Genomic DNA, 25,821 nt, shown 5'->3' with positions numbered 1-25,821 from the left:
AACTTCAATGAGTAACCATGGCAAACTGTCAACTGCCCGTATGTCTTGATAATTGGTAAAACAAACTTTTGGCCTATTTGTGGAGATAAGCGACCAACGGTCGCTTATCTCCCGATTAGGGAGTCTTACTGGTTGTGATAGAAGAGGTACTAGCATAGTCTTTTATTCAATGAAGACGATGACATATTGGATATAATTGCGACCGTCAGGGAGCAGTTTACTATGAAAACCTCCACCGGCCGTCCGTCCGTCCGTCCGTCCGTCCGTCCGTCCGTCCGTCACACCTTTGTGACCATCAACAAACGTCACACCTTTGTTGATGTTTAAATCGAAGAGTCTTGGTCAAATACTTCTGTTGGTTTCTGCACTGATCATTTATACAATTCAGCTGTGTTTGCTCGTGTCATCATGATGAGGTCATAAATCAGCCATGCCCAAATATAGATTTTACGGGTTTACATGCTTTCTCAGTTATTCGTTATGTGAAAGTCCTATGACGTCTATGATATCTGACATCATCATACATACATTCCCTTTTATGCCCATAAATGGAGATCCCCTCTGTAGAACCAGCCACTGACATCACTGTAATGTCAGGGGAACCAAATCCCTTTTATGCCCATATATGGAGATCCCTGTGATGCCAGGGGAACCAAATCCCTTTTATGCCCATATATGGAGATATGGAGATCCCCGTGTTGCCAGGGTAACCAAATCCATTTTATGCCCATATATGGAGATCCCTGTGATGCCAGGGGAACCAAATCCCTTTTACGCCCATATATGGAGATCCCTTATGTCATCAATATTAAGCCCATATCTGTGAATATCTTTGGGTACCAGATGTCTCCATATATGGTTAAATGGTCCGATATACATCACTGGCCAGAAGACCAAGAAATGGTGCAACCTCGCCCTTTGCTTTTCTCCCTATAGGCATCTTACTGGTAGGTAGTTTAATGAGGAATGCAGTATGGTGGTAGGTAGGTAGTTATGGCCTTTGATGTAAGATTTTCACTTTCTAGGATAACTATATTTGCTATTCCCAGATGATGCCCTTTTAGGGTACCCCTCATGCCCATTAGGGTGGATCTTAAATCACCTTTTTTAGATTTTCTTGAGTCTCACCCCCCAATTATGTTCCTATGTACAAAAAACTGCTTTGGTTAAAATTTGGTTGAATTTCAAGCATATTTAGAGGTAGCTCAATCAAGTCAAAGATTGTACATTTTATTGGTCAAAATCGAATTGCATTGCAGGCACATTTAAGTTATACATTACACATTATTCTTATACTAAGCACAGAAATTATATTTTTTAAGATTACAAATCTAAACGCAAATCTGATGTTTGTCATATATGATGTCAAACCAGAATTAATGTATTGTAGGAAATAGCAAAGCAAAGAATGACAAATTGCTATTTTTCATTTAACGTGCAGAATGACTTGTCTTTATTGCCCACTCTTCAATCATACTCACAACACACAACAAGCACACAGCCCCACTTCCTTGTTTACCCCCAAACCCCCGAAAGTCACTGCAGTATAGTAATTCAGTATTTACTGATCAATTAAAGTTTGTTCACGGCTATCGGGATACTTGTGTCGATGGTTCTGCACAATTTGCAGCAAGTACTGGAGTTGGGACTCATCTTTAGTAATGAGACCACAATATTCTTGTATTAGGGCAACCCCACGCTCTGCATGATCATTGACAACATTCATCGCCTTCACTACAGCCAGAGCTTCTTGGAAGTCCTCCCTGGGCTCCCACTCATCGGGATCAACGTCAAGGAAGTCATCTGGGAGATCCATCATTTTGAAAAGCACCTTGGATTTGGGAGACACAAAATCTTCAATGTTCTTCCTTGTGTAGTGATACGCGGAAGCGGGGATTGAACCCGGGACTCGCCAGTCCAACACACAACCAGTCGTGCTAATAGGGCTGAGCCCGATTAGCAGGGCTGTTGTCGCTGGTTCATGGCTGGTACTAACTGTGGGGGCTACACTCCAAGGTCAACAGTAATTCTCTTCATATGCCCCTGTTCATCATCTTCTTTTCCATCTTTCATGGCTCTAACCATCAGCCTCTTCATTTGCGCACTCACTTGACTGTCAAACAATGCAAGTCCGACGATCTCTGGAGCGGATGTTTCATGGCCAATTCAAACTGACCCACAGGGAAGAAAAAGCATGCATGGATTTGTGCATTTTTGAGTTTGCATTTATGTAAAGGCATGGATGATGGCAACTGTTGCTGTCAGCGCTCCACTAAATGACTTGCATCTGCTCCAGAGATCGTCGGACTTACATTGTTTGACAGTCAAGTGAGTGCGCAAACGAAGAGCCATGAAAGATGGAAATGAAGATGATGAACAGGGGCATATGAAGAGAATTACTGTTGACCTTGGAACAATTGCAAGGAAGAACATTGAAGATTTTGTGTCTCCCAAATCCAAGGTGCTTTTCAAAATGACGGATCTCCCAGATGACATCCTTGACGTTGATCCCGATGAGTGGGAGCCCAGGGAGGACTACTAAGAAGCTCTGGCTGTAGTGAAGACGATGAATGTTGTCAGTGATCATGCAGAGTCTGGGGTTGCCCTAATACAAGAATATTGTGGTCTCATTACTAAAGATGAGTCCCAACTCCAGTACTTTTGTGCAGAATTGTGCAGAACCATCGGCACAAGTATCCCGATAGCCGTAAACAAACTTTAATTGATCAGTAACTACTGAATTACTATACTGCAGTGACTTTCGGGGGTTTTGGGGGTAAACAAGGAAGTGGGGCTGTGTGCTTGTTGTGTGTTGTGAATATGATTGAAGAGTGGGCAATAAAGACATGTCATTCTGCACGTTAAATGAAAAATAGCAATTTGTCATTCTTTGCTTTCCTACAATACATTAATTCTGGTTTGACATATGACAAACATGTAATCAGATTTGTGTTTAGATTTGTAAGCTTAAAAAATATAATTTCTGTGCTTAGTATAAGAATAATGTGTAATGTATAACTTAAATGTGCCTGCAGTGCAATTCGATTTTGACCATAAAATGTACAATCTTTGACTTGATTGAGCTACCTCTAAATATGCTTGAAATTCAACCACATTTTAACCAAAGCAGTTTTTTGTACATAGGAACATAATTGGGGGGTGAGACTCAAGAAAATCAAAAAAAGGTGATTTAAGATCCACCCTAATGCCCATATATGGAGATCCCCAGGCTTTACTAATTAACATAAGTTTTATGCCCATATATGGAGATCATTGTCCCAATGTCATCAGATATATGGGCATAAATGGACACAGGCAAACTAGATGGGCTGTATGGATATCCAGATGTGTGATGTAAGTGTTTTATTCCAAATGTGGCACCCCACAGACATATTTCCAGAAACAAAATCCCTTTCATGCCCATATATGGAGATTTCTGATGTCATCAATCCCAGGCCCTGTAAAAAACATGGTTGCTATGGTATGAGCAACTTATGTCTCCATATATGGAGATTCAACTTCAATGAGTAACCATGGCAAACTGTCAACTGCCCGTATGTCTTGATAATTGGTAAAACAAACTTTTGGCCTATTTGTGGAGATAAGCGACCAACGGTCGCTTATCTCCCGATTAGGGAGTCTTACTGGTCGTCTTGTCTCTCAGGCCTGTCAGCTTGTCCTTTCTCTTCTCTTCTCTTCTCTTCTCTTCTCTTCTCTTCTCTTCCCTTCCCTTCCCTTCCCTTCCCTTCCCTTCTCTTCTCTTCTCTTCTCTTCTCTTCTCTTCTCTTCTCTTCTCTTCTCTTCTCTTCCTTCTCTTCTCTTCTCTTCTCTTCTCTTCTCTTCTCTTCTCTTCTCTTCTCTTCTCTTTCTTCTCTTCTCTTCTCTTCTCCCATGTTTCTTCTGGCTAAGTGAACACAACCTCCCAAAGGACACAGCCTTTGGCAGGTTTGAAACCCACATATTGTTGCTCTAGAAACACTGGTAATCTGTTCTGCTGTACTTTCTTTTGTTGTCACTGTCTCAACAAGACTCTATAGTGATGCCAGTATTTGGTTTCATATACTGTAGATATTTGAACGTTAAATTCGCCATAGCGGATAAGTAGGGGTGGGCGATATGGAAAAATACAATATCACGATATTTTCCCAAGCTGTATCACGATACACGATTTTATCACTATTCTTTTTCGCGTTGGTTTTTAAGGTTATTTTTTAAGTTACTTGACAAAAACTCTTTGGGTTCCTTTTGGGAGATCTAAATTGAACTTTACAAGTATGTAACTCTGACAAATGAAACCAAATGGACCCTTACGGGTCCATTTGGTTTCATTTGTATACTGTCAGAGTTAAGGGGAGACCTCGATTTTTTATAAGGATCCCTCATTGTATCACGATATATATGATTTCTCTGAAAAGGCATATCGTGGAGACATTGTATCGTCTCAATGATAATTATCACCATATCGCCCACCCCTACGGATAAGTCAACGCAGCTAGAAGAATTAGGATTGGTCACTTTGTTAGTTGTTGAGAAGCAACACTGTTGTACTACGTAGTATGAATTTGGGTTTAGGGTGGTGTTTCTCAATGGGGCTGTTGGTGATTCTTCTTATTGCGACCGTAGATCGCAGTTTAGTATGTGAACGGTCACAGCTTGTCCGTATCTCTGTCTCTAACGCCTGACACTGTGGCTCTATGGGTTTGTTGCTCTGACATCATGCTCTGACGTCACTGTGATGTCAGGGGAACCACTCTTAACAGAATGGGTTTGCCGCTCTGACATCACGCTCTGGCTTCACTGTGATGTCACACTAACAGAATCCCTTTTATGCCCATATATGGAGTTCCCTGAAGTCATCAATATTAACTCATTCGTAGTTTACGGCCGTAAAGCCCGTTAATTTCTCTATGTCTTTCACTGCCGGCTTCTCCTACCTGTTAACGTGGGCGCTCGTCCAGTTCCCATCGTGCGTGATCGGACACTGCTTATGCATCGTGTGTTCGCGTATTCCATCAGCTTCTCAAATCCGTTGAAACTTTTTCAATTGATCAATAAGTTCTCCATCTGTAAGCCGCGGAGTGCAGACAGAAAGTTAACGGGCCAAAATAGAGGACGGACTTCCGCTTCCGGTTCAGGGACTCCAATGTTAAAGTTGTCCGCTCAATAATGTGTCCGTGTAGAAACCAATCACGGAGCATTAGTTCCGGCCTATTTTAGTTCGGTTCGATAAAAAAATGTTTTTAATTCATTTTTATTACATTTACGGGCTCTACGGGCATGGCAGGGGTATTTTGATGGCAGAGTTTGAGTTAAGCCCATACCCGATGTGGCCCCCATATATGGGCATACGGGTATGCCCATATATGGGGGCCACATCGGGCACATAACACACTAACGGCTGGTTCTACCGACAGGGATCTCCATGTATGGGCATAAAAGGGTATGATGTCAGATGTCAGATGTCATAGATATCATACGACTTTCACATAACGAATAACTAAGTAAGCATTTTTGGGCTCTCAGCATATCTCTGTATACAGTACTATGGTCTCACTCTACATATATGGGTAACTGTTCCGATATATATCACTGGCCAGATGGCCAAGAATTGGCGCGACCTCACCCTTTAGGTCGAGGTTGCATGTCGCCCTGAGGCATCTTACTAGTTTATAATTAGGGTAGCACTTTACAATAATGACCAGTTATAAAGCATTTATAAACATTTATAAGCAGTTTGTAGATTAATAATAATGAATGAACAGACTGTTCATAAATGCTTATTTAAACGTTTATAACTACGGTTATAATCATTTATAAACTGTTAGTAACTAGTAAACTATTCATGAATAAGCCATTTATAAACAATTATATATACATTTTAAATCATTTGTAACTAAAGTTACATAGTATTTATAAGCCATTTATAGATAAATAACTAATCATTTACAAGCTATTCATATACATTGGTAAATTATTATGAAAAGTAAGTTTAGCTTTATTCTAGTACAGACTGTCATCATTTCATAATTAGACTTTCATTAAAAATATACTGTTAAGTGAAGCGTGGGTTGTGAATCCATGGCTGTTGGTGTATAGTTGTGTTTCTGTTAGTGTGATTATGGTAAATTAGTGTACTAATGACCATATCATTGGTGTTATCCACATGGCCAGCTAGTCGCTCCACCACCTTCCTCTCTGTGCTGTGTATCATCACCGTTCGTGACTACAGACCCACCGCTGTCGTGTCGTCAGCTCATTCTATGATATGATTGGAGCTGAACCTGGCAGAGCAGTAAGGAGTCAGCAAGGTGAACAGGAGTGGACTGAGCACGCAACCCTCCTGTCCTTGTGTGCGTGTTGAGATCCAATGTGCTCAGTTATACCTAAATCAGCTGAGCACACTGGGGTCTCAGCACGCCATGTGATATGTAGCAGATCTACATCGGCACAATCGTTGTTGCGACCGTTAGGTTGCAGTTACTACCAAAACCTCCACCGGCTGTCTGTCAGTCTGTCAGTGTGTCAATCTGTCAGTCTGTCAGTCTGTCCGTCACGTCACACTTTTCCCCAACTCATATCTCCGCTACCGTTGCCCCAATCCATGCCAAACTTTTCACACACACTCCTTGCCTGCCAATCCACAACCTCCACCCCTCCAGGGACCCCCGGAAATAGTGGAGGACCCCCGCCACTGCAGCGCACATAAAATGCCATAACTCGGGCTAGGAGCGGGGCCGGTACCCACGTGTCCGCCTCGGCGGCGCCAAGAGAGCCATCAACATGAATATGTCCCATATAGCGCCACCATCAGGCCCATTTTTTCAAACACATTTTTGGACACTGCTCCTACAGATTTCGCCCTAAAATCACGCAAATCGGTACACAGTATGTCTACACTCATGTCATCAACATGGATCTGTCCCATATAGCGCCACCATCAGGCCGATTTTTTCAAAAACATTTTTGGACACTGCTCCTACAGATTATGCCCTAAAATCATGCAAATCGGTACACAGTATGTCTACACTCATGTCATCAACATGGATCTGTCCCATATAGCGCCACCATCTGGCCAATTTTTTCAAACACATTTTTGGACACTGCTCCTACACATTTTGCCCTAAAATCACGCTGCGACCTGACGGTCGCTTATCTCCCGATTAGGGAGTCTTACTGGTACAGTAAGGTGCCTTGGATAAAGGCGCTATATAAATGCACCATTTACCATAATTAGGGATGGAACGATATGAAAATGTCATATGACGATTATTGTGACAAAAAGAAATCGCGGTTTACGATATTATCACGATAATAGCAGATCTACAAGCTCACAACGCATCGCAACGCACAAGCTTGTAGATCGGCTATTTTTTTGCAAAGACATTTGATAGAGTGAAAAAAAGACTGTATCAAGTACGTATATTATAAGTACCTTTTACCAATTATAGAGGGTTTAAGTGGTACCGGATATGCAGCTCGGCAAATAAAAGGTGATCCCAGTGCATGACGGAGGACGATATCACGATGAATTAAATCTCCACGATGCGATTATCGTGAGTGCTTTTTATCACAATAAACGATAATATCGCTTACCTAACCATAATACCATTTATCTATCTCAATGCGAACATAGGCTATTCTCAGCAAAGAGGGTTGAAAAAGTTAAGGGCCAACAATATAGTCTTGGGGGACCCTGGTCAATGGTGTTTATAGTGTTCAAGCGGTTGACAGCTAATCGAGCTTATCTATCTATAAATGCGAGAAGTCTCTGCGTGTCTGTCTGTCTGTCTGTCTGCGTGTATGTAATCCGCGTATCTCGAGAACCGTTCGTCCCACCGGCTTCAGATTCGGCACGCGCGTTCCCCGCCGCGGCACGGAGTGCAGTGCCGGGTCTCGACCCGACCCGACCCGCGGTTTTCCCGAACCGGCGCGAAACGTTCGGAATCTCCTTATGCGGGGTTGATTGTTGACATCAGGCTGTTCCGGAGGAAATCGGCGAAAGCTCTGACTCATTGTGACATCACTTCATAAAAGGCTCTGACATCACGTACGCCACATGAGTCAACAAAAAATCTCTGTGAGTGTGTATGTATGTATGTAATCCGCGTATCTCGAGAACCGTTCGTCCCACGGGCACGCGCGTTCTCCATATATGGGCATAAAATGAATGCCCCCATATATGGGCATAAAATGGATTGCAGACAGACAGATACAGATATCTCCATATATGGACATAAATGGACAGAGGCAAACAGATGGTCAAAGATCTCCATATATGGGCATAAAATGGACGCAGACAGACAGATACAGATATCTCCATATATGGGCATAAAAATATGGGCATAAAATGGATTGCAGACAGACAGATATCTCCATATATGGACATAAATGGACAGAGGCAAACAGATGGTCAAAGATCTCCATATATGGGCATAAAATGGACGCAGACAGACAGATACAGATATCTCCATATATGGGCATAAATGGACACAGGCAAACAGATGTTCAAAACGGGTCCTATGACAACAGGTATAATGAGGTTTGCATTAAAGGGGGAACCGGCACTGTGTCTGCAGCACAGTTGGAGGCACAGACAGATACTCCATATATGGGCATAAAATGGACGCAGATAGACAGATATCTCCATATATGGGCATAAAATGGACCCAGAACTATAACTGCAGTGATCTCGAACCGGCGCGAAACGTTCGGAATCTCCTTATGCGGGGTTGATTGTTGACATCAGGCTGTTCCGGAGGAAATCGGCGAAAGCTCTGACTCATTGTGACATCACTTCATAAAAGGCTCTGACATCACGTACGCCACATGAGTCAACAAAAAATCTCTGTGAGTGTGTATGTATGTATGTAATCCGCGTATCTCGAGAACCGTTCGTCCCACGGGCACGCGCGTTCTCCATATATGGGCATAAAATGAATGCCCCCATATATGGGCATAAAATGGATTGCAGACAGACAGATACAGATATCTCCATATATGGACATAAATGGACAGAGGCAAACAGATGGTCAAAGATCTCCATATATGGGCATAAAATGGACGCAGACAGACAGATACAGATATCTCCATATATGGGCATAAAAATATGGGCATAAAATGGATTGCAGACAGACAGATACAGATATCTCCATATATGGACATAAATGGACAGAGGCAAACAGATGGTCAAAGATCTCCATATATGGGCATAAAATGGACGCAGACAGACAGATACAGATATCTCCATATATGGGCATAAATGGACACAGGCAAACAGATGTTCAAAACGGGTCCTATGACAACAGGTATAATGAGGTTTGCATTAGGGGGAACCGGCACTGTGTCTGCAACACAGTTGGAGGCACAGACAGATACTCCATATATGGGCATAAAATGGACGCAGATAGACAGATATCTCCATATATGGGCATAAAATGGACCCAGAACTATAACTGCAGTGATCTCCATATATGGACATAAAATGGACGCCGACAGACAGATACAGATATCTCCATATATGGGCATAAATGGACACAGGCAGACAGATGGTCAAAACGGGTCCTATGAAAACAGGTATAACGGGGTTTGCATTAAAGGGCGGGGCATTCATTCCCTATTTACATTGTTCCGAGTTGGCCAGGTCGCCGACTAGACGCGCTTCTAGTAAGGTATAATAGAGAAGCATACTGATGATTGTTGTTTTCCTCACCTACATTGCTTTGAAGGGGACAAGCACAGCTCATGTGACACTGACCGGCCACAAAGTGATAGAAAAGGGGTGAGAAAAAGAAAAGAAAGACCCCAAAATCCAATCACCTGCACTCTCAACAATGGCAGTTACATAAACACGACATCTGGCATAAGCGTGCGTGCACACATGCATGCGTGAGCGCGCGCACACACACACACACACACACACACACACACACACACACACACACACACACACACACACACACACACACATTTAATAATTTATTTATGTTCACATTTTACAAGAAAACATCTTGAACACAAATACTGGTAGATGCACTCATCAAGTTCAGAATCTCTTTGATACTGTATGACTAATCATAGTCTATGGATACAAGAAGCACCGTCTCCTCCATATATGGCGGCTGCCTATTATTACAGATATTGAGCAGAATTTTGCCAATGCTTTGGCTTTTGGCTTGGGAATTCCTGCCGTCTGCAAACCCCTTATGACTAATCTGTGGACATGGCCAAGGCTTCCAAATATAAACACAAGAAGTTTACAGTTGTACCCGAGTTGTTCAATCTCGTTTATGAGAAGTTGGTATTTTAGAACCTTAGCAAGGAATGCCTCACACACACACACACACACACACACAAATTCAAACTGCCCTGTGATTTGATTGCCCACATATTGTCCTTCACAAAGGAGACCAGACTGTCGCTGATTTCTTCAACATCTCCCCCTGAATCTGGAAGAAATACGGTATAATGATTTCCATTTAATAACTACTACCAGTCACCACCAAACTATTCTGTCAAGTACCGTACGGCGGATTAAACTGTGAGTAAAACACTTTCCAGAGGTTTCCTGAGGTCATTGTTCCGAGTTGAGAGTGAGACTTTAGGCTTAAATTAAAAGTCCTTACTCTTGGGACCTCTGCTGTAATTTCAGCTCTCTGCAACCTGCCTTGTACAAACTTGGCCACCGCTCCCAGAACCTCACTTAAGCCTCTAATCGGGTGAGGGGAAACAAGGGCAATTATAGTCAGTCAATTAATTGGACCTTTTGTTCACTGTGTGTGTGTGTGTGGGGGGGGGGGGGGGGGACAGCAGTCATTCCCCAAACTCATTTTCTTCTTTCTGAAGATCTTAAGAGTACTTAATTTAAAGTTAATTATAACCTTTGCCCTTTCACCTTTGCTAAGTCTGCGCGGGGAGCCATAGTCATAGTCAAGCCCCTGGGACCGAGGGGGAGCATTGAAGTGCCATGGACATGGTGGCCGTTTGAGGTACTGCAGTTGGGGCTTCTAATCATGAACGCGCATCTAGGCTTCTTTGTATTGACGCGCGTTCATACCGGAAGTGCTCGTTCATGAATTAGAGCCCCATGGCGCGTCCATGAACACAAACTATGACGCAAAATGCGTCACAGAAGCATAATAGAAGCCCCACTACGTCACGTTTCAGAGGCGTCTCAAACGCGGAAGTACGCTTCATGCGCTGGGTGAGCAACTCAATGCAAGTGGACGGGCGGGGATATCTGGTGTCCTCTCTATTCTTATTATAACTCTATGGCCATAGTTCTATGTGCCTCTGAGGCACATAGAATACTTCTGTCTTTCTTTAAAGAACTCAAAGAATATCTCCTCATCTCTGACATAGTGACAAGTCTGTAGACATGGGGTCTTCAACGTTTTCAGGCCAAGGACCCCTTAGTTGAGAGAGAGATGAAGCAGGGACCCCCACAAACTGTTCATAGATACCATATAGTTTCTTTGTTTGATGGCACGATCATCAGTGTATTTTGGATTCATGTCAATGTGTGTTTTCAGATATTTAACCACTTGAACCGTCAATACATAATAAACTTGACCTTTCACTCTGCACTTGGTCTGCTCTTTTCCCCCTCTACACCAAAGCTCTTTGCCAAAAATAGCCGATCTACAAGCTCACAACGCCTCGCAGCGCGAGATCTATAAGCGGTGTGAGCTTATAGATCTGTAATTTTTGGCCAAAGTTCTCAGAATAAGGGCACTATAGGGTTCAAGTGGTTAATATTAAAAAAAAGCTGAAAAAAAGTTTCTATCACACAAGATTTGGAGGACCCACTGTATTAGGTCTGGGGATCCCCTAGGGGTCCCGGACCCCCTGTTGAAGACCCCTGCTGTAGACTGAGTGCTTTTAATAAAAGCACTCCGTTATCTTGACTTGAATGAGTGAAGCCTGCCTCTATCCCTGGTGTTTATTGGAGCTCCAGAGAGCCTTGTGGCCTTTGATCAAGCTTGATGTGACGGGACTGCAGGCTTGGGAAACGCATGTCAGACACTCAGAAGAAGCTGTACAGTAATTACCCCCCAATAATACATTGCTGGCTTAAGTGCGTGCGTGCGTGCGTGCGTGCGTGCATGCGTGCGCGCGCGTGCGTCTGTCTGTCTGTCTGTGTCTGTGTCTGTGTCTGTGTGCGTGCGTGCGTGCGTGCGTGCGTGCGTGCGTGCGTGTGTGTGTGTGAAAGGGAGATAAAGAGGAGAGGCGACAGGAGAAAGAGAAAGAAAGAAGTAAGGGTTTTGATAGTCAGAGCTGAGTGATTCACCAGCGGATTAATTGTGAGGGTGGTTGTGTACTGTAAATATTGTGTACAGTGATGTGTGCAAGTGTGTGCATGTTCATAAATTATTTGTTTTGCCTGTGGTTCCGTATGAGGGTGTGTGCAGTATCAGAGGTCTCCGTGTGTCCACCCAAACTCCAAAGTCCACAACCCTACTTGAGAGCAGAACGGTTCCATGCCTAAAATCTTGAGTTGTCTCAATGTACAGGTTGGGTTACTTATTGCGACCATCAGGTTACATTAATCAAGTGATGACACCCTTTATATATGGGTCATTGTCAATGCTGATCTTATGCCTGAAGAAGGTCTATGACCGAAAGCTTGCATTTTGCCTAAACTGAAAATAAAAACTTAGATTTTGCACATTTTTGAGTGTGCGGAGACTCGTTTTATTTTTCATTTTGCTCCTTTTTGGCTCCAGCACCTCACCTGAATACTGGCAGATGAGCGGTGTTTTTTTCACTAGAGGTCTCTGTTTAAAAAAACTCATATTTATCCTTATCCGGATCTGGTATCAAAGCTACTGATCCATTTCGGAACAGGTTGTAACAGATCACCCGATCTACTATGAATTACCCCATTCAATGGAAAGGAAATGTGGCGATTCATTGTACATTTTATCAACATTTTGATAAAACCAAATACATTGTTGGCAAGGTCATGATGAGGAAAGTAATCATATCATATGATACTGCTTTGAAATATTGAACCCCTTGCAAGTTTGAAGACCCTAACCTCAGTAAAACTATGCCTAAACCTAACCCTAAAACCTAACCCTAACCAAATTAGGACTAATGAGATGTAGGAATTATGGGCAATCCCCGGTTTATCAGGGGCCACGGGACCAGCTGTTAACTGTTTTACTGCTACGGACGTTACCGTTCGCCCCAATTCTGAACGTCGCTCGTCGCCAATACGGCCGTTCGTTCATTTACCTTGTTGATGTCCGTAAACTGATGAGGGGTCGCGCCGCCGTGTACAGTGAACACATCTGCCGCAATGATGCTCTAAAAAATCCATTATGCGTTAACATCAACGGAGACCAATTCACTTCCTTGTTGATTTCTCTGGCCCTGTGGCTTTGTGGCGAGTGACTGGTCTCAATGGATGGCAACTCAGAACGGCCAAATTCACATTAATTCTTGCATGACGCCGCCCTCTGCTGCCAGGTCCGCCAAAGTGCATGTTCGCAATAAAAATAAATAAAAATAAAAATAAAAATAAAAAACGTCTATCTATCTACTATAACATCGCAAAGGTAAGCCGCGTTTTGCTGGCACCAGACCCAATAAATAAATAAAACATCTGGCAGTAAAACTGTTAAAGAAAGCTCTTGACCTCAGCTGTCATATACTAATGAGCACAAATATGTTCGTCAAATATGGAAATAAACTACTACTAGTTAAAACTTTTCCCACCCCTAAAACCCCCTGTGATACCCGCAGTATACTGCAAACTTCTAATTACGGGTAATATATGAATGTAAATCTATTTAAAAGTTGCAATTACCATTGTTACGAAGTGTAGAAATCAGCCAGCATAATGTAGTTGTTGTTCGACAATAACGATTCGCAAGGAGTGGTAGCCAGGTTTGCTACCCATATTTTTTTCCACATATTACTTGACCACTCTGCTTCTACTCTGGTTCAACAACCGCATTGCTACTGTATACAGTATACGTAAAGAAAACAGGAGCAAGCTCTAGGGCTGTCATGATTATGACATTTTACATGACGATTAATTGTCACTCAAATAATTGAGATTAACGATTTAATTGTGTTTTTGTCGTTGACAATTACATTTCTGTTTGGTTTGTAGGCGTTGAAGTTGCACATGGCAGATATGACACATGACCTAAATATACAAAGAAATTACTGACATATTTGACAACTTTAGACTTTAAAAAAGAACATTGATAGCCGATCTACAAGCTCACAACGCGTTGCGATTGTGAGCTTGTAGATCTGCTATTTCCAATATATATATTTTTATTTTATTTTATATATGAACATTTTTCAAAAATCAACTATTATGGCGATTATGAAAAATAATCGCGACTATGTCAAATAATTGCGATTAGACGAGTGTGTAATAATTGTGACAGCCCTAGCGAGATCTGTCCCTTTGGTGAACTGGGGATGTGATGAAACAATACGAGCCCGGCTCTATCAGTCCTTGCCATACGCAGGCCCTCGGATGGATGACCTCGGGCAACAACAAATGCCTGGGTGATAATCTATAATCAGTTCTGCTCTTCAATATCAGAGAGATTGTTTGTAGTGTGTACTGGCCACTGCAGAGCGAACAGAGCATCGTATAAGATAGCTGCATGCAGGACAGATGAGCAGATGAGCGCACTCCAACTCCATATGTATTTGTCTTTATTTGATAATAATGTTTTGACCGCAATGCGATGCGTTGTGAGCTTGTAGATCTGCTATTTTCAAACATTTTGTACTTTTACTTTTGTTACTTTATGTACATTTTGATGCCAATACTTATGTACATTTTGAATTCCGGACATAAAACTTGTAACAGAGTATTTCTACATTGCAGTATTAATGCTTTTGAGAATTAAAACATTTGAGTACTTTTTCCACCACTGTACAGAACTAGCAAGATGGGGGGATTGGCATTGAATGCTAAGATTGTATGGATGGTTTTCATGACTGCTCCTAATTCTAACTTGTATAAAGCTGAGCTGATCTTATCACGAGACAGCATTGCACTTAGTAAAAGCCTTCAAATGGAGAAGAGGTAATGGCAATGGCAAGGGGGATGATGATAGCCATCAGCGTCTGCTTTGTGTATGGTGTCAGGGGGATAATAGCCGTCAAAGTCTGCTGTTTGCACAACGTAAGGGGGACAAAGTCATGATTATGCAAACACTCAAAGCATTGTCTATTGACCAGCTAAGGAAAATGAGAGACCTGCCAACAGGGGCGTCACAAGGGGTAGGAAAGTGGGACTGAGTTACTGGGGCCCAAGGTGGAGGGGCCCTAATAACTTCATCTATTGAAAAATAGCAGATATACAAGCTCACAGCGCGGCACCGAGTGCCGCGCTGCGAGCTTGTAGATCTGCTATTTTTGAAAAGTTGTGAAAATCTTTGAATACATGTATTTTTTAAGCGAACATTTCTAACTCAAATTTTGCTTCTGGGGGTCCCTGGAACTAAATAGTTTGAGATCGGGGTCCGTGGCCAAATACATATCATCTTGGGGGTCCTTGACATAGGTTTCTTGCACACATTTTCACGATTTTTCAAAAATAGCAGCGCGGCACTCGATGCCGCGCTGTGAGCTTGTATATCTGCTATTTTTCAATAGTTAACATTCATGGGGGGCCCGCAGTGAATCCTTGTACCCAGGGCCCAGAATTTGGTGTGACGCCCCTGCCTGCCAATGAAGGAGATATGAGGATATGAGGGTATGAGGATATGAGGATATGAGGATATGAGGATATGAGGATATGAGGGTGTGAGGGTGTGAGGGTGTGAGCGGAAGGGACAGGATGGATACGAGATTTTAGTGTTCCAATTCCAATCTTGTCTGCTCATTCACTCGTTAATCCTGTGTGAGTTCTCTCTCCTGAATGGTAGGCCTGTGCAAAAAACAACAACAATTTACTATATTATCGTGATGTTAATGCCGGCGATTAAATTAATCGATTTTCCAAGTTCAGAATCGATTTTCCCGATTTTATTTATTTATATAAAAAAATAAAAAATAAAAAAGGAACAGTTTTACAGTTTTAGGTCATGAGGATGTCATGTTATGGCTAAAGCTAGCACAGTGCTGTAGGCCTGCAGCACAGCGATTCTTTTTTATATATATATATATATATATATATATATATATGACTGTTGTGTTCTGTGTTTTCTGGCATCTTGACCAGGAACATGTTGTTGTAATGTTGTACCACTGGCACTTTGGCTGAAATAAATGTCAGAAAGATTGACTGACTTTATTTGGCTGCATTGATTTGAAGTATATGATTCAACTTTTAATGTTTTATATTGTTTAGAATTGTTTTAAAATGTTTCAATATAAAAAAGCTGTAATCTTTGGGGAAAAATCGCAATAATCGCGATTCGAATCGCAGGAAAACGCAATAATCGTGATATAATCAAATCATCACCCTATGAATCGAAATCGAATCGAATCGGGAGGTAAGTGAATCGTCACAGGCCTACTGAATGGATGAAATTGGTATCCCAACCATGTATCTTCTGTTCAGAGCTGGAGAGACAGGGAGACCCCTGTTATCTAAACACATTTCACTCTACAATGAGTACTATGGGAATATAGAACTATTAAAGATGCAGTGCCATGATCTTTTCCCCCCATAAAACATGATGATCAGGTATTATGATTAAACTAGGAGGAAGATATTTTCAAAAAAAGTGTACAGAAGGTGTTAAAATTGGGTTTTTATGTGGCCACACCCACCAGTTCATTAAGTAAGCCTGGTTATCATGGTGGGTGGTGATCCGGCTGAGGTTAGCCACACCCACAGTGTTGGGTGAATGGTAAAAGGGGAGGGGATGAGTTTATGAAGTCATTTAATCTGTGTTTTTCAACTGGGCCTTTTGAGGCCCAGTCTTTCAGCCTTCAGGAAGTAACCAGAAATACACGGGGAAGACAAATCTGCACATTATAACCACACCTGGGGGTCAATTAGAGTAATGTCAACTCCATAGACACATACAAAACAGAAAAAGTACAAAACTATGGCACCACCTCTTTAACACTTAAGTATTACACCACCTTTAAGCCCTATTCAAAAATGTGTGCAATGTGTGCTGTGAGCTTGTAGAGCAGATTTCTCCCCTTGTGTTAGGGACGGCAGTTTAAGTGGTTAAAAAACACGACACATTGGCTGATACTGATGTTGTCGAAAAGTCAAATATTGGCTGATATATTGGCCAGACTGATATTGGTCGAACTCTAATTATACTAGTAAGACTCCCTAATTGGGAGATAAGCGACTGTCACGTCGCAAACACAAACTTTAGAAGGCAATTCTAGCCAATTAGGAGGGAATATGGGAAATGGGACAGATCCATGTTGATGACATGACTTTAGAGATACTGTATACTGTTAATCGGCAAAATCTGTAGGAGCATTGTCCAAAAATGTGTTTTGCAAAAATCGGCCCTGAAGGTGGCGCTAGAAGAGGGCCATGTGAGAAATCAGGGGCGGAGGTTGTGGTTTGCCATCCAAGGAGTGTGTGTGCAAAGTTTGGCATGGATGGGGGCAACGGTTCTGGAGATAGGGAGGAGGGACAGATCGACGGACGGACGGACCGACGGACCGACAGACAGCCGGTGGAGCTTTTCATAGTAACTTGCAACCTGACGGTCGCAATAAACCACATAGAGGTATTTTGTCACATTGTGACACCTGCCTTGGTTGGTTTATTTATTGCGACCGGCAGGTCGCAGTTACTATCAAAACCTCCACCGGCTGTCAGTCCGTCCGTCAGTCTGTCAGTTTGTCACACGTCACACTTTTGCTCTTCTCATATCTCTGCAACCGTTGCCCCGATCCATGTCAAATTTTGCACACACACTCCTTGCCTGCCAAACCACACCCATCAATTCTCACATGGCCCTCTTATAGCGCCACCATGAAGCCGATTCTTGCAAAACACATTTTTGGACACTGCGCCTAAAAAATTTGCCCTGAAATCACGCAAATCGGTACACACTTGGTCTACACTCATCTCATCAACATGGATCTGTCCCATATAGTGCCACCGATTTTTTAAAACACATTTTTAGACACTGCTCCTAGCCTCCTACAGATTTTGCCCGAAAATCACGCAAATCGGGACACAGTATGTCTACACTCATGTCATCAACATGGATCTCTCCCATATAGCACCACCATCAGGCAGATCTTTTCAAACACTTTTTTGGACACTGCTCCTACACATTTTGCTCTAAAATCACCCTGCGACCTGACAGTCGCTTATCTCCCGATTAAGGAGGACTGTTTTTTTAGCTTTATTTACATAATAGAGAAAAGAAGCTGAGGGCACAGAGGGTGAACAGCCCAAATCAAACTGGGGACACTGCATTCATGTGGTCTCTAGCATGCCTCGGCACATACGACAAAACATCAGAACATCTCACTTTAGAACCCATTCAGAATGGGTACACAGTATTGTGTATCATTATTTTATGCTTTAACTATTGAAAAATAGCAGATATACAAGCTCACAGCGCGGCACCGAGTGCCGCGCTGCGAGCTTGTAGATCTGCTATTTTTGAAAAATCATGAAAATTAGAATTTTGACCTGATTCTATAAGTGTCTTTTGAATCCTTCTAAGGTTTTTTTTGGAAAAACCTATGCCATCGTCAAAGAAAAGGTCCGTTTCACTTAACTGGAGCTCAGTTAGTCTGTTCTTGAGAGACTACTATGCCAGTGGTTCTCAAACTTTTTCATTTGAAGGACCCCCAAAATGATATGTATTTGGCCACGGACCCCCATCTCAAAATATTTTGTTCCAGGGACCACCCAGAAGCAAAATTTTAGTTACAAATGTTCGCTTTGAAAATGCATATATTCAAAGATTTGCACACATTTTCACAACTTTTTTCAAAAATAGCAGATCTACAAGCTCGCGCTGTGAGCTTGTATATCTGCTATTTTTCACTGGTTAAAGCATTCAATAATTCTAGGCCTAAATGGGTTAATTTTTTCAGCTTTATTTGACATAATAGAGAAAAGAAGCTGAGGGCTACAGAGGGTGAACAGCCCAAATCAAACTGGGGACACTGCATTCAGCATATGCCTCGGCACAGACGACAGATGCAAAGACATCAGAACATCTCACTTTAGGCACAGTGCATCCTCAAAACTCTGCCATCCAGCTGCTCTCAATCCGACTAAAAATACCCCAGTCCCAAGCAATGCAGGATCAGCGATTCCTCTTGTAATAAGGACAGATCGTCCAGCCCTGGACGGTAGGAGACAATACCTTCTATAGCCCACTAATCGGTGGTCCCCCACTGGGAGAGTGTGTGTTGCTGACTGTACGTGTTGTGTCTGTGTGTGTGTGTGTCTCTAACACTGGATATACAGCTCCGTTCAGCATCGTACAAAAGCCCACACACTCTGTGAGGGATTCAGAAAGGGAGAGGTGGAGGTGAGTGAACAGAGGCAGGTGCAAAAACAGTGCCTTATTTCGTGTTTTCTGTTATTGTTACAGCCAAGTTAAAGGGGCCCGCCATGCTTTTCAAAATATATATTCTATATAAATATTGGTCCATAATATGGTTTAATACAGACTTTGACCTAAACAACCACTCGGATATTTAAATGTCATGTTCTGTCTGTCTCTAATTCCAAGCCATTTCAGATGCAATACCAAAATGCCCTTTGTTGGCAACGGGGCGCTGTCTTTGGGCTAAAATTGGAACGATACAGAGAAGATTAGCATGGTGCCACGATGAGTACCAGGGGTAGACATTAAGGGAGATTTACTACTGGCCCTCAGGGCCAGTAGATTTTGATGATCACTGGCCCTGACACGCGTGTGCACGCAAAACTTGTGTCCTCGTTCATCCTCGATACCAGCGTCTTTTTTGTTATGAATTGAGTACATAGGACCCCAATGCCAAACAAGCCATTGAGCTTTCTGTGGTTTAAATCCTTTCAGCTGAATTTGTATCAGTGAACTGTACTGTCCTGTCCCCTTTGCCATTCAAAATATCATCCCACATAAAAATAGGCCTACTCCTAACACCAGCTGTAGCCTGTTTAACTGGTGAGGGCCCCAGCCCAGATTGACAGCTGTCTGTCTGCCTTCCCAGGATCTCCTAATTTGGGGTTAATTAGCCTAGGATCAAGGCTATCAAAGCTGTATTTTATAGATGATGTAAAAATGTAAATAAAATATATCTATGATATTCTTGATCCAAGGCTAAGGTTTTATGCTGGCATAATTGAAAACACTGGGAAGACCAAAGAACAAGAAAAAAATGAAAAATGTGAAATTCATGGTGGGGCCCCTTTAGATATCACTGTATATTATAATACTGAGGAAATTACTCTCTCTCTCTCCTCTCACTCTCCCCCTAGTCCCCCCCCCCCCATCTCTCTCCCTCCCTCCCTCCCTATTGGGCCCAAATTAGGGATGTTAATCGACGCATTATTGGCGAATCGACGCGTCGCGGCCGAAAATCGACGCGTCGATCGACTTTTTTCACTTTTTTTTCCCGCTAAGCAGCAGCTGAGAGGAGAGCAGCACAACGGGCCGTTGTGCTGCGTTGTCAACGGCGCATTACTTTAAACAACACAACGTATGCTGCACCCATCAGAACTTGCATCAAAGCCCTAATAATAATGATAATACATAATTGCTATTCCTTGTTAGCATGGAGTCTGTTCTCTAGAGACTAGAAGCGGAGTGACAATAAGTCCATGGAACGTGCGGGAGCGCTGACCGCTCGCTCTCATATATCCCCGGTGTGTCGCATTAACGTTAAAGAGTAGTGTGGTTTGTGATCATCGCACACAACGGCGACGCTGCCATTAACAAGCGAGCTTTCGTGTCAAGCGTGCATGCAGAGGCAGGAGGTAAACAAAAGCATCCAGTCCATAGAGATACAGTCAGGCAAGTCAGCGCGCACTGCTATGACGCGCCCGGTCCAGCAGTGTTTCTCAACCAGTAGTCCGCGGACCTGACTAGCGCCGCATGCATGCGAATGCACAACACAGGCATGCACTCGTCTCCGACACAGACACACACACACACACACACACACACACACACACACACACACACACACACACACACACACACACACACACACACACACACACACACACACACACACACGGTCCTCTCACATATGGAAAACATTAACGCTTATAACGTTTTTGAACGATTAAAACCTTTTTTGGGGGAAAAACTTTTGAAAAATAAAAACATATATATATTTTTCGACTTTTCGACTCGTACTTTTTGAGTCGCGGTGAGCGTGAGTCGATCGACGCGTCGATTTCCGATTTTTTTTCACATCCCTAGCCCAAATCCAGTTCTGGTGGGTCATCCTCTTACAGCACCATTTCCTCATCTCCCTTTGACAAGTTTAACTCGGTTCGAGGGCAACACAACAAAGCAGTCGACTGAGGCAAATCGTTTTATCTAAAGACCATGACTGACACTGACAGGGCGGGTGGGAGTACAATGGTTGTAGAAGCAGCTATAGCCTATTGTACAGTATGTCTCATATTTTTTTAGAAATGTATTATTGCTGGGACCCCCCATCTGAGAAAGTATTGTCACATTCACCCTACTGATGGTACCGAGCCAGCAGTAGATAATACCAGTAAGACTCCCTAATTTGGGAGATAAGCGACCGCCAGGTCGCATACACAAACTTTAGAAGGCAATCGTAGCCAATCAGGAGGGAATATGGGAAATGGGACAGATCCATGTTGAGGACATGACTTTAGAGATACTGTGTACCGCTTTGCGTGATTTTAGGCCAAAATCTGTAGAAGCAGTGTCCAAAAATGTGTTTTACAAAAATCGGCCTCATGGAGGAGCTAGAAGATGGCCATGTGAGAGATCAGGCTGGAGGTTGTGAATTGCCATCCAAGGAGTGTGTGTGTGTGCAAAGTTTGGCATGGATAGGGGCAACGGTTCTGGAGATACGAGTAGGGCCAAAAGTGTAACGTGACGTGACGGACATACTGACTGACGGACGGACGGACGGACAAAGGGACAACCGATGGAGGCAAAACGTAATTCACGACACTTGCGCTAACTTTTTTTTTTTTTTTGCTTCAAAGAATTTAACTAATCGTTATATTCTCTTGCTCTCTTGGGATCCACTTCAAAAAATGCTGTGCATGGCGAACACATGAGTCTTGAGGGCTTAACATGAAACAAACACAATATCAAAAAGGGAAAATGAAGAGTGCTGAGTCTGAACAAGCGAGAAACACGGACCACCGAACAAAGTAGAGCATATAAGTGATTCTAAAGTCCCAAACTTTTCAGACCGTGACTCCCCAAAATAATCATATTGGAAATGGGGTCCCCCCACCCTGACAAGCACTTGGAAAACACGGGTTGGAAAACACTCGTAACGAAATTTTATCCAAAAAGTAAAGGTAGTTCCGAGCTCCCAGACTGTGGTTTCCTATCCCAGGGTACATAAAACATGAACCACGGCATGAAACAACCGCTTAAATCGTTAGTTTTGTAATGTTTTCCCATTCAACCGGAACTGTTGCCAGTACTGTAGTCTCGCGTAGCCAGGGAGCATTTGCAAATCGCGTTAGGCAACAGTCTGGCCACGCGAGACTACGCTGGGGGCTTTTCTGAATTTAATGAGACTAAATAAGCGATTTAAACCGTTTTCCCAACGCTGTGGTTCATGTTTTATGTACCGTGGGATGGAAAACCACAGTCTGGGACTTTACTTTTTGGATAAATTTTCGTTACGAGTGTTTTCCAACTCAACGTGGAGGCCGCCCGGGCCAGCGCTCGGGTACCTTTATAGGACCTCATCTCGGAGCACAACTGTATGCAGTGACGGGTGAGGTTCTATATGGGGCTAGTAGTCTACTGTATGTTGCACATTGATCTAAACTAAGCACAAAGCACTTTTCAAAGTAAGTTTCATTATCATTTAGTTTGTATATTACTAATGGCCGCCAAACGTGTTTTTCAAGGCATTTCTAACTTTATACCACTAAGAACCCAGACTTCATATAACTTAATAGCTTTGGACATCTGGAGTCATTGGCCCATGCTTGAATCAGCACTGACAGTCAACGAGTATATATAGCCTAATGTAAAGGGCTTCTGGGGGAAACCATGGCTACACTACAGTATGTCACACACATCGGGATCCTCATAATCTGACATCATAATACGCCAGGGGCACTGTCTGATGATCACAATTATCTCAGTCAGTCAGGCAGGCACGTGCACACATAGACAACAAAGGGGGCTTGAGCCCCTGCCCTTTTACTTGTCTGTAAAAAGTGCCCTCTCCAGACCACAAATGCAGTTTTTACTATGGTGAAAGACATGCAAATGCCCTCTTTCCATGCCATACCTGAAGGCGGCATTCAAGAGAATTGCCTTGTCCAAACTCTCCTGAACTTGAATGCAGCATCTTATGTCTCTGTAGAAATCCATGCCATTACGCCACATCTCTAGCCTGACACTCAGCCTGAATTAACATTTCGTTTCACTTCATTATTCAGTCTGAACTCGGTTCCGCCTACGGCGTTTGCAGGGATGGGCGTTGCCAAAAAGAGGCAGTCTTCAGCGATTGGTTCACCGACCAACACATGACATAGTGTTGTTATGTGTGACTGGCTAGTGGCTAGCCTGTTGCTTGCTAGTGCTACTTGCTAACCAAAGAAACAGTCAGAATAGGAGCACTACAAACTAGTAATCAAACACAACATAACATGCCTGCTACTGGTGTTTCATAGCGAGATCGATACGATCGCATTTTACCGCAATTTACCGCATTTTATCGCGACGCGATGCGCGGTACGGTACGGCGGCGGCACTGGTGTACTTGGAAACACACATGAGTTCTGGGAAACCCCCACCCACGCTGATCACAAGACGCTGATTCACGGCGCTGATTCGCCGATCGGAATTTCAACCGAGGCAGGCCCTCCTCAATGAGAGCGATGCTAGACCTGAATCGCCAAACAAAAAAATTAAAGGGGTGTGGCTAGCGATTCAGGGTCTGGAACTAGGCTACCACATCTCCAGTATTGACTTAATTATGCTTAGTTTAGTGTGGTATCAAGTACAGAAAATAGCCGACCTCCAAGCTCACAAGTGAGCTTAGTTGGAGGTCTGCTATTTTCTATATTTTCACCAAAAGGCCCTTTTAGAAATTTCAGCCCCTGCCTCTCTAACATTCTCTGCACGTCCCCGCACTCCATGCGTATAAGGAAACCATGACAGCCAGTCCCATGCACACTCCACAGCAGTGATTCTCAAAGTGGGGCCCGGGGACCCCCAGGGGTCTTTGGAGGGGTTCCAGGGGGTCCCCAGATACATGATGGATAGTTAACCAAATGGACCTTTATGGGGCTGTAACTCTGAGAGTGTATTAATGTATTAATGGAACCAACCCTTATGGGTCCATTTGTACACTCAGAGTTATGGTGTGGTCCATGGTCTATTGCAGGGGTTCTCAAAGTGGGGTCCAGGGACACCCAGGGACCTGAGAGCCCCAAATTATTAGAACATTTTTTGAATATTTTTGGCACAAAATATTTTCTGCGGCCAAATACACATTTAATGTATGGGCGGGTTAGGGTTAGGGCATGAAAAAGTTTGAGAATCACTGCTCCACAGCCACAGCATCCGCACATGCACCGTGTTGACGGTGTCAGTAGGCTACGCACGTGAAAATATGTTTAAATCATTCCAAAACATCCAGGTCAGATTGGGCTCTCTCCCAAGTCATAGGCTATCCTTCAAATAATAGTATTGACATAATAATACAATTGCGTAGAGGAAATGTTATGTCGCAGATTGCATCTGCACTGCAGAATGAAATGTTACGATTATTCCTCCATCAACAAAGTTCTGTTTCCTGGGGGTTGGAGAGCACAAATGAAAATGGCACAAAGACTGTGCGCAATGCGCACAAACAGAAAGAGAGAGAGAGAGAGAGATGGGGGAAAGCGTCATTTTCAGTTTAAAATAAAGTTATTTAAATATGAATTTCACTTTCACCCCAAGTGTGACAGAACTGCCTTTAATTCTATCTTTTAGCCCATCGCATTCACTCTGACACTGGAATTCTGTGCTCCCTCTATAACTATATTAACGGTACACTCCCTTGTAGGCGCGCCGCACCGAAGCATCTTCCAGCCATTGAACGATGGTCTTACCTTGCGCTGTGAAGAGAACCAGCAGGAGAATGCTGAGTTTAGTCATCGATACATCGGCACTTGGCGATTGCTCCTTGTTGATGAAAGTTGATGAGCGACGAGTTAAGGCTTAATTACACTGCCTGGACGACGTATAGGTCTACTGTCTGTCTGTCGAGGCTGAGATGTCAGCGGAACATTTTGCTGCGCCCTGGATGGATCGTGGAAAGGTTGGAGACGGAGGCAACCCACAACAACTTGAAGTAAACGTCCCGCCCCCACAACAAGCCAAACCTCACGACCCGAGTCAGCGTTTGACTCCGTGGCTCATTTGGGGCTAAAGCAGTGGAAGTCCTGAATTCAAAATTTAAAAGTACAAAAGTATTGGCATATCAAAATGTAGGCCTACTTATACCAAAAGTAAAAGTAGGATTACCCTCCTCCTGACCCTTCTATTGTAAATATCTTATCTTAATATTTTCTGACTACCTACTGCATAGTAGTAGCCTACTGTGTTATTCGTCTGTCATTCAATGTTATGTGAGATACTTAAATGGTTTCCTGTGAAAATAAGCCAAGTGCTTAGGATCTCCTTTTAGTTGACCTTGTACCCGTGAACTGTAGGCTCTACCTTTTTCTAT

General features: G+C 43.1%; 1 protein-coding gene across 1 annotated transcript in view; it reads right to left on the bottom strand.

The window, feature by feature from the left end:
* LOC308302574 (neuronal acetylcholine receptor subunit alpha-3-like) overlaps nt 1-25,247 on the bottom strand; it is a gene marked incomplete at both ends in the record, with an annotated part of 42,438 nt that extends 17,191 nt beyond the window's left edge. The window contains one exon of the mRNA XM_080746830.1: nt 25,202-25,247. Coding sequence (XP_080602956.1) covers nt 25,202-25,247 — 46 coding nt within the window. The remainder of the gene's footprint in view (nt 1-25,201) is intronic.
* Between the last annotated feature and the right edge of the window lie 574 nt (nt 25,248-25,821).

Source organism: Nannobrachium achirus (assembly GCF_963921795.1).
Source record: "Nannobrachium achirus genome assembly, chromosome: 17".
In the NCBI taxonomy this organism is placed as follows: Eukaryota; Metazoa; Chordata; class Actinopteri; order Myctophiformes; family Myctophidae; genus Nannobrachium; species Nannobrachium achirus.
The sequence above is the reverse complement of the archived record's forward strand: the minus strand, read 5'-3'. Positions and strand labels throughout refer to the sequence as shown.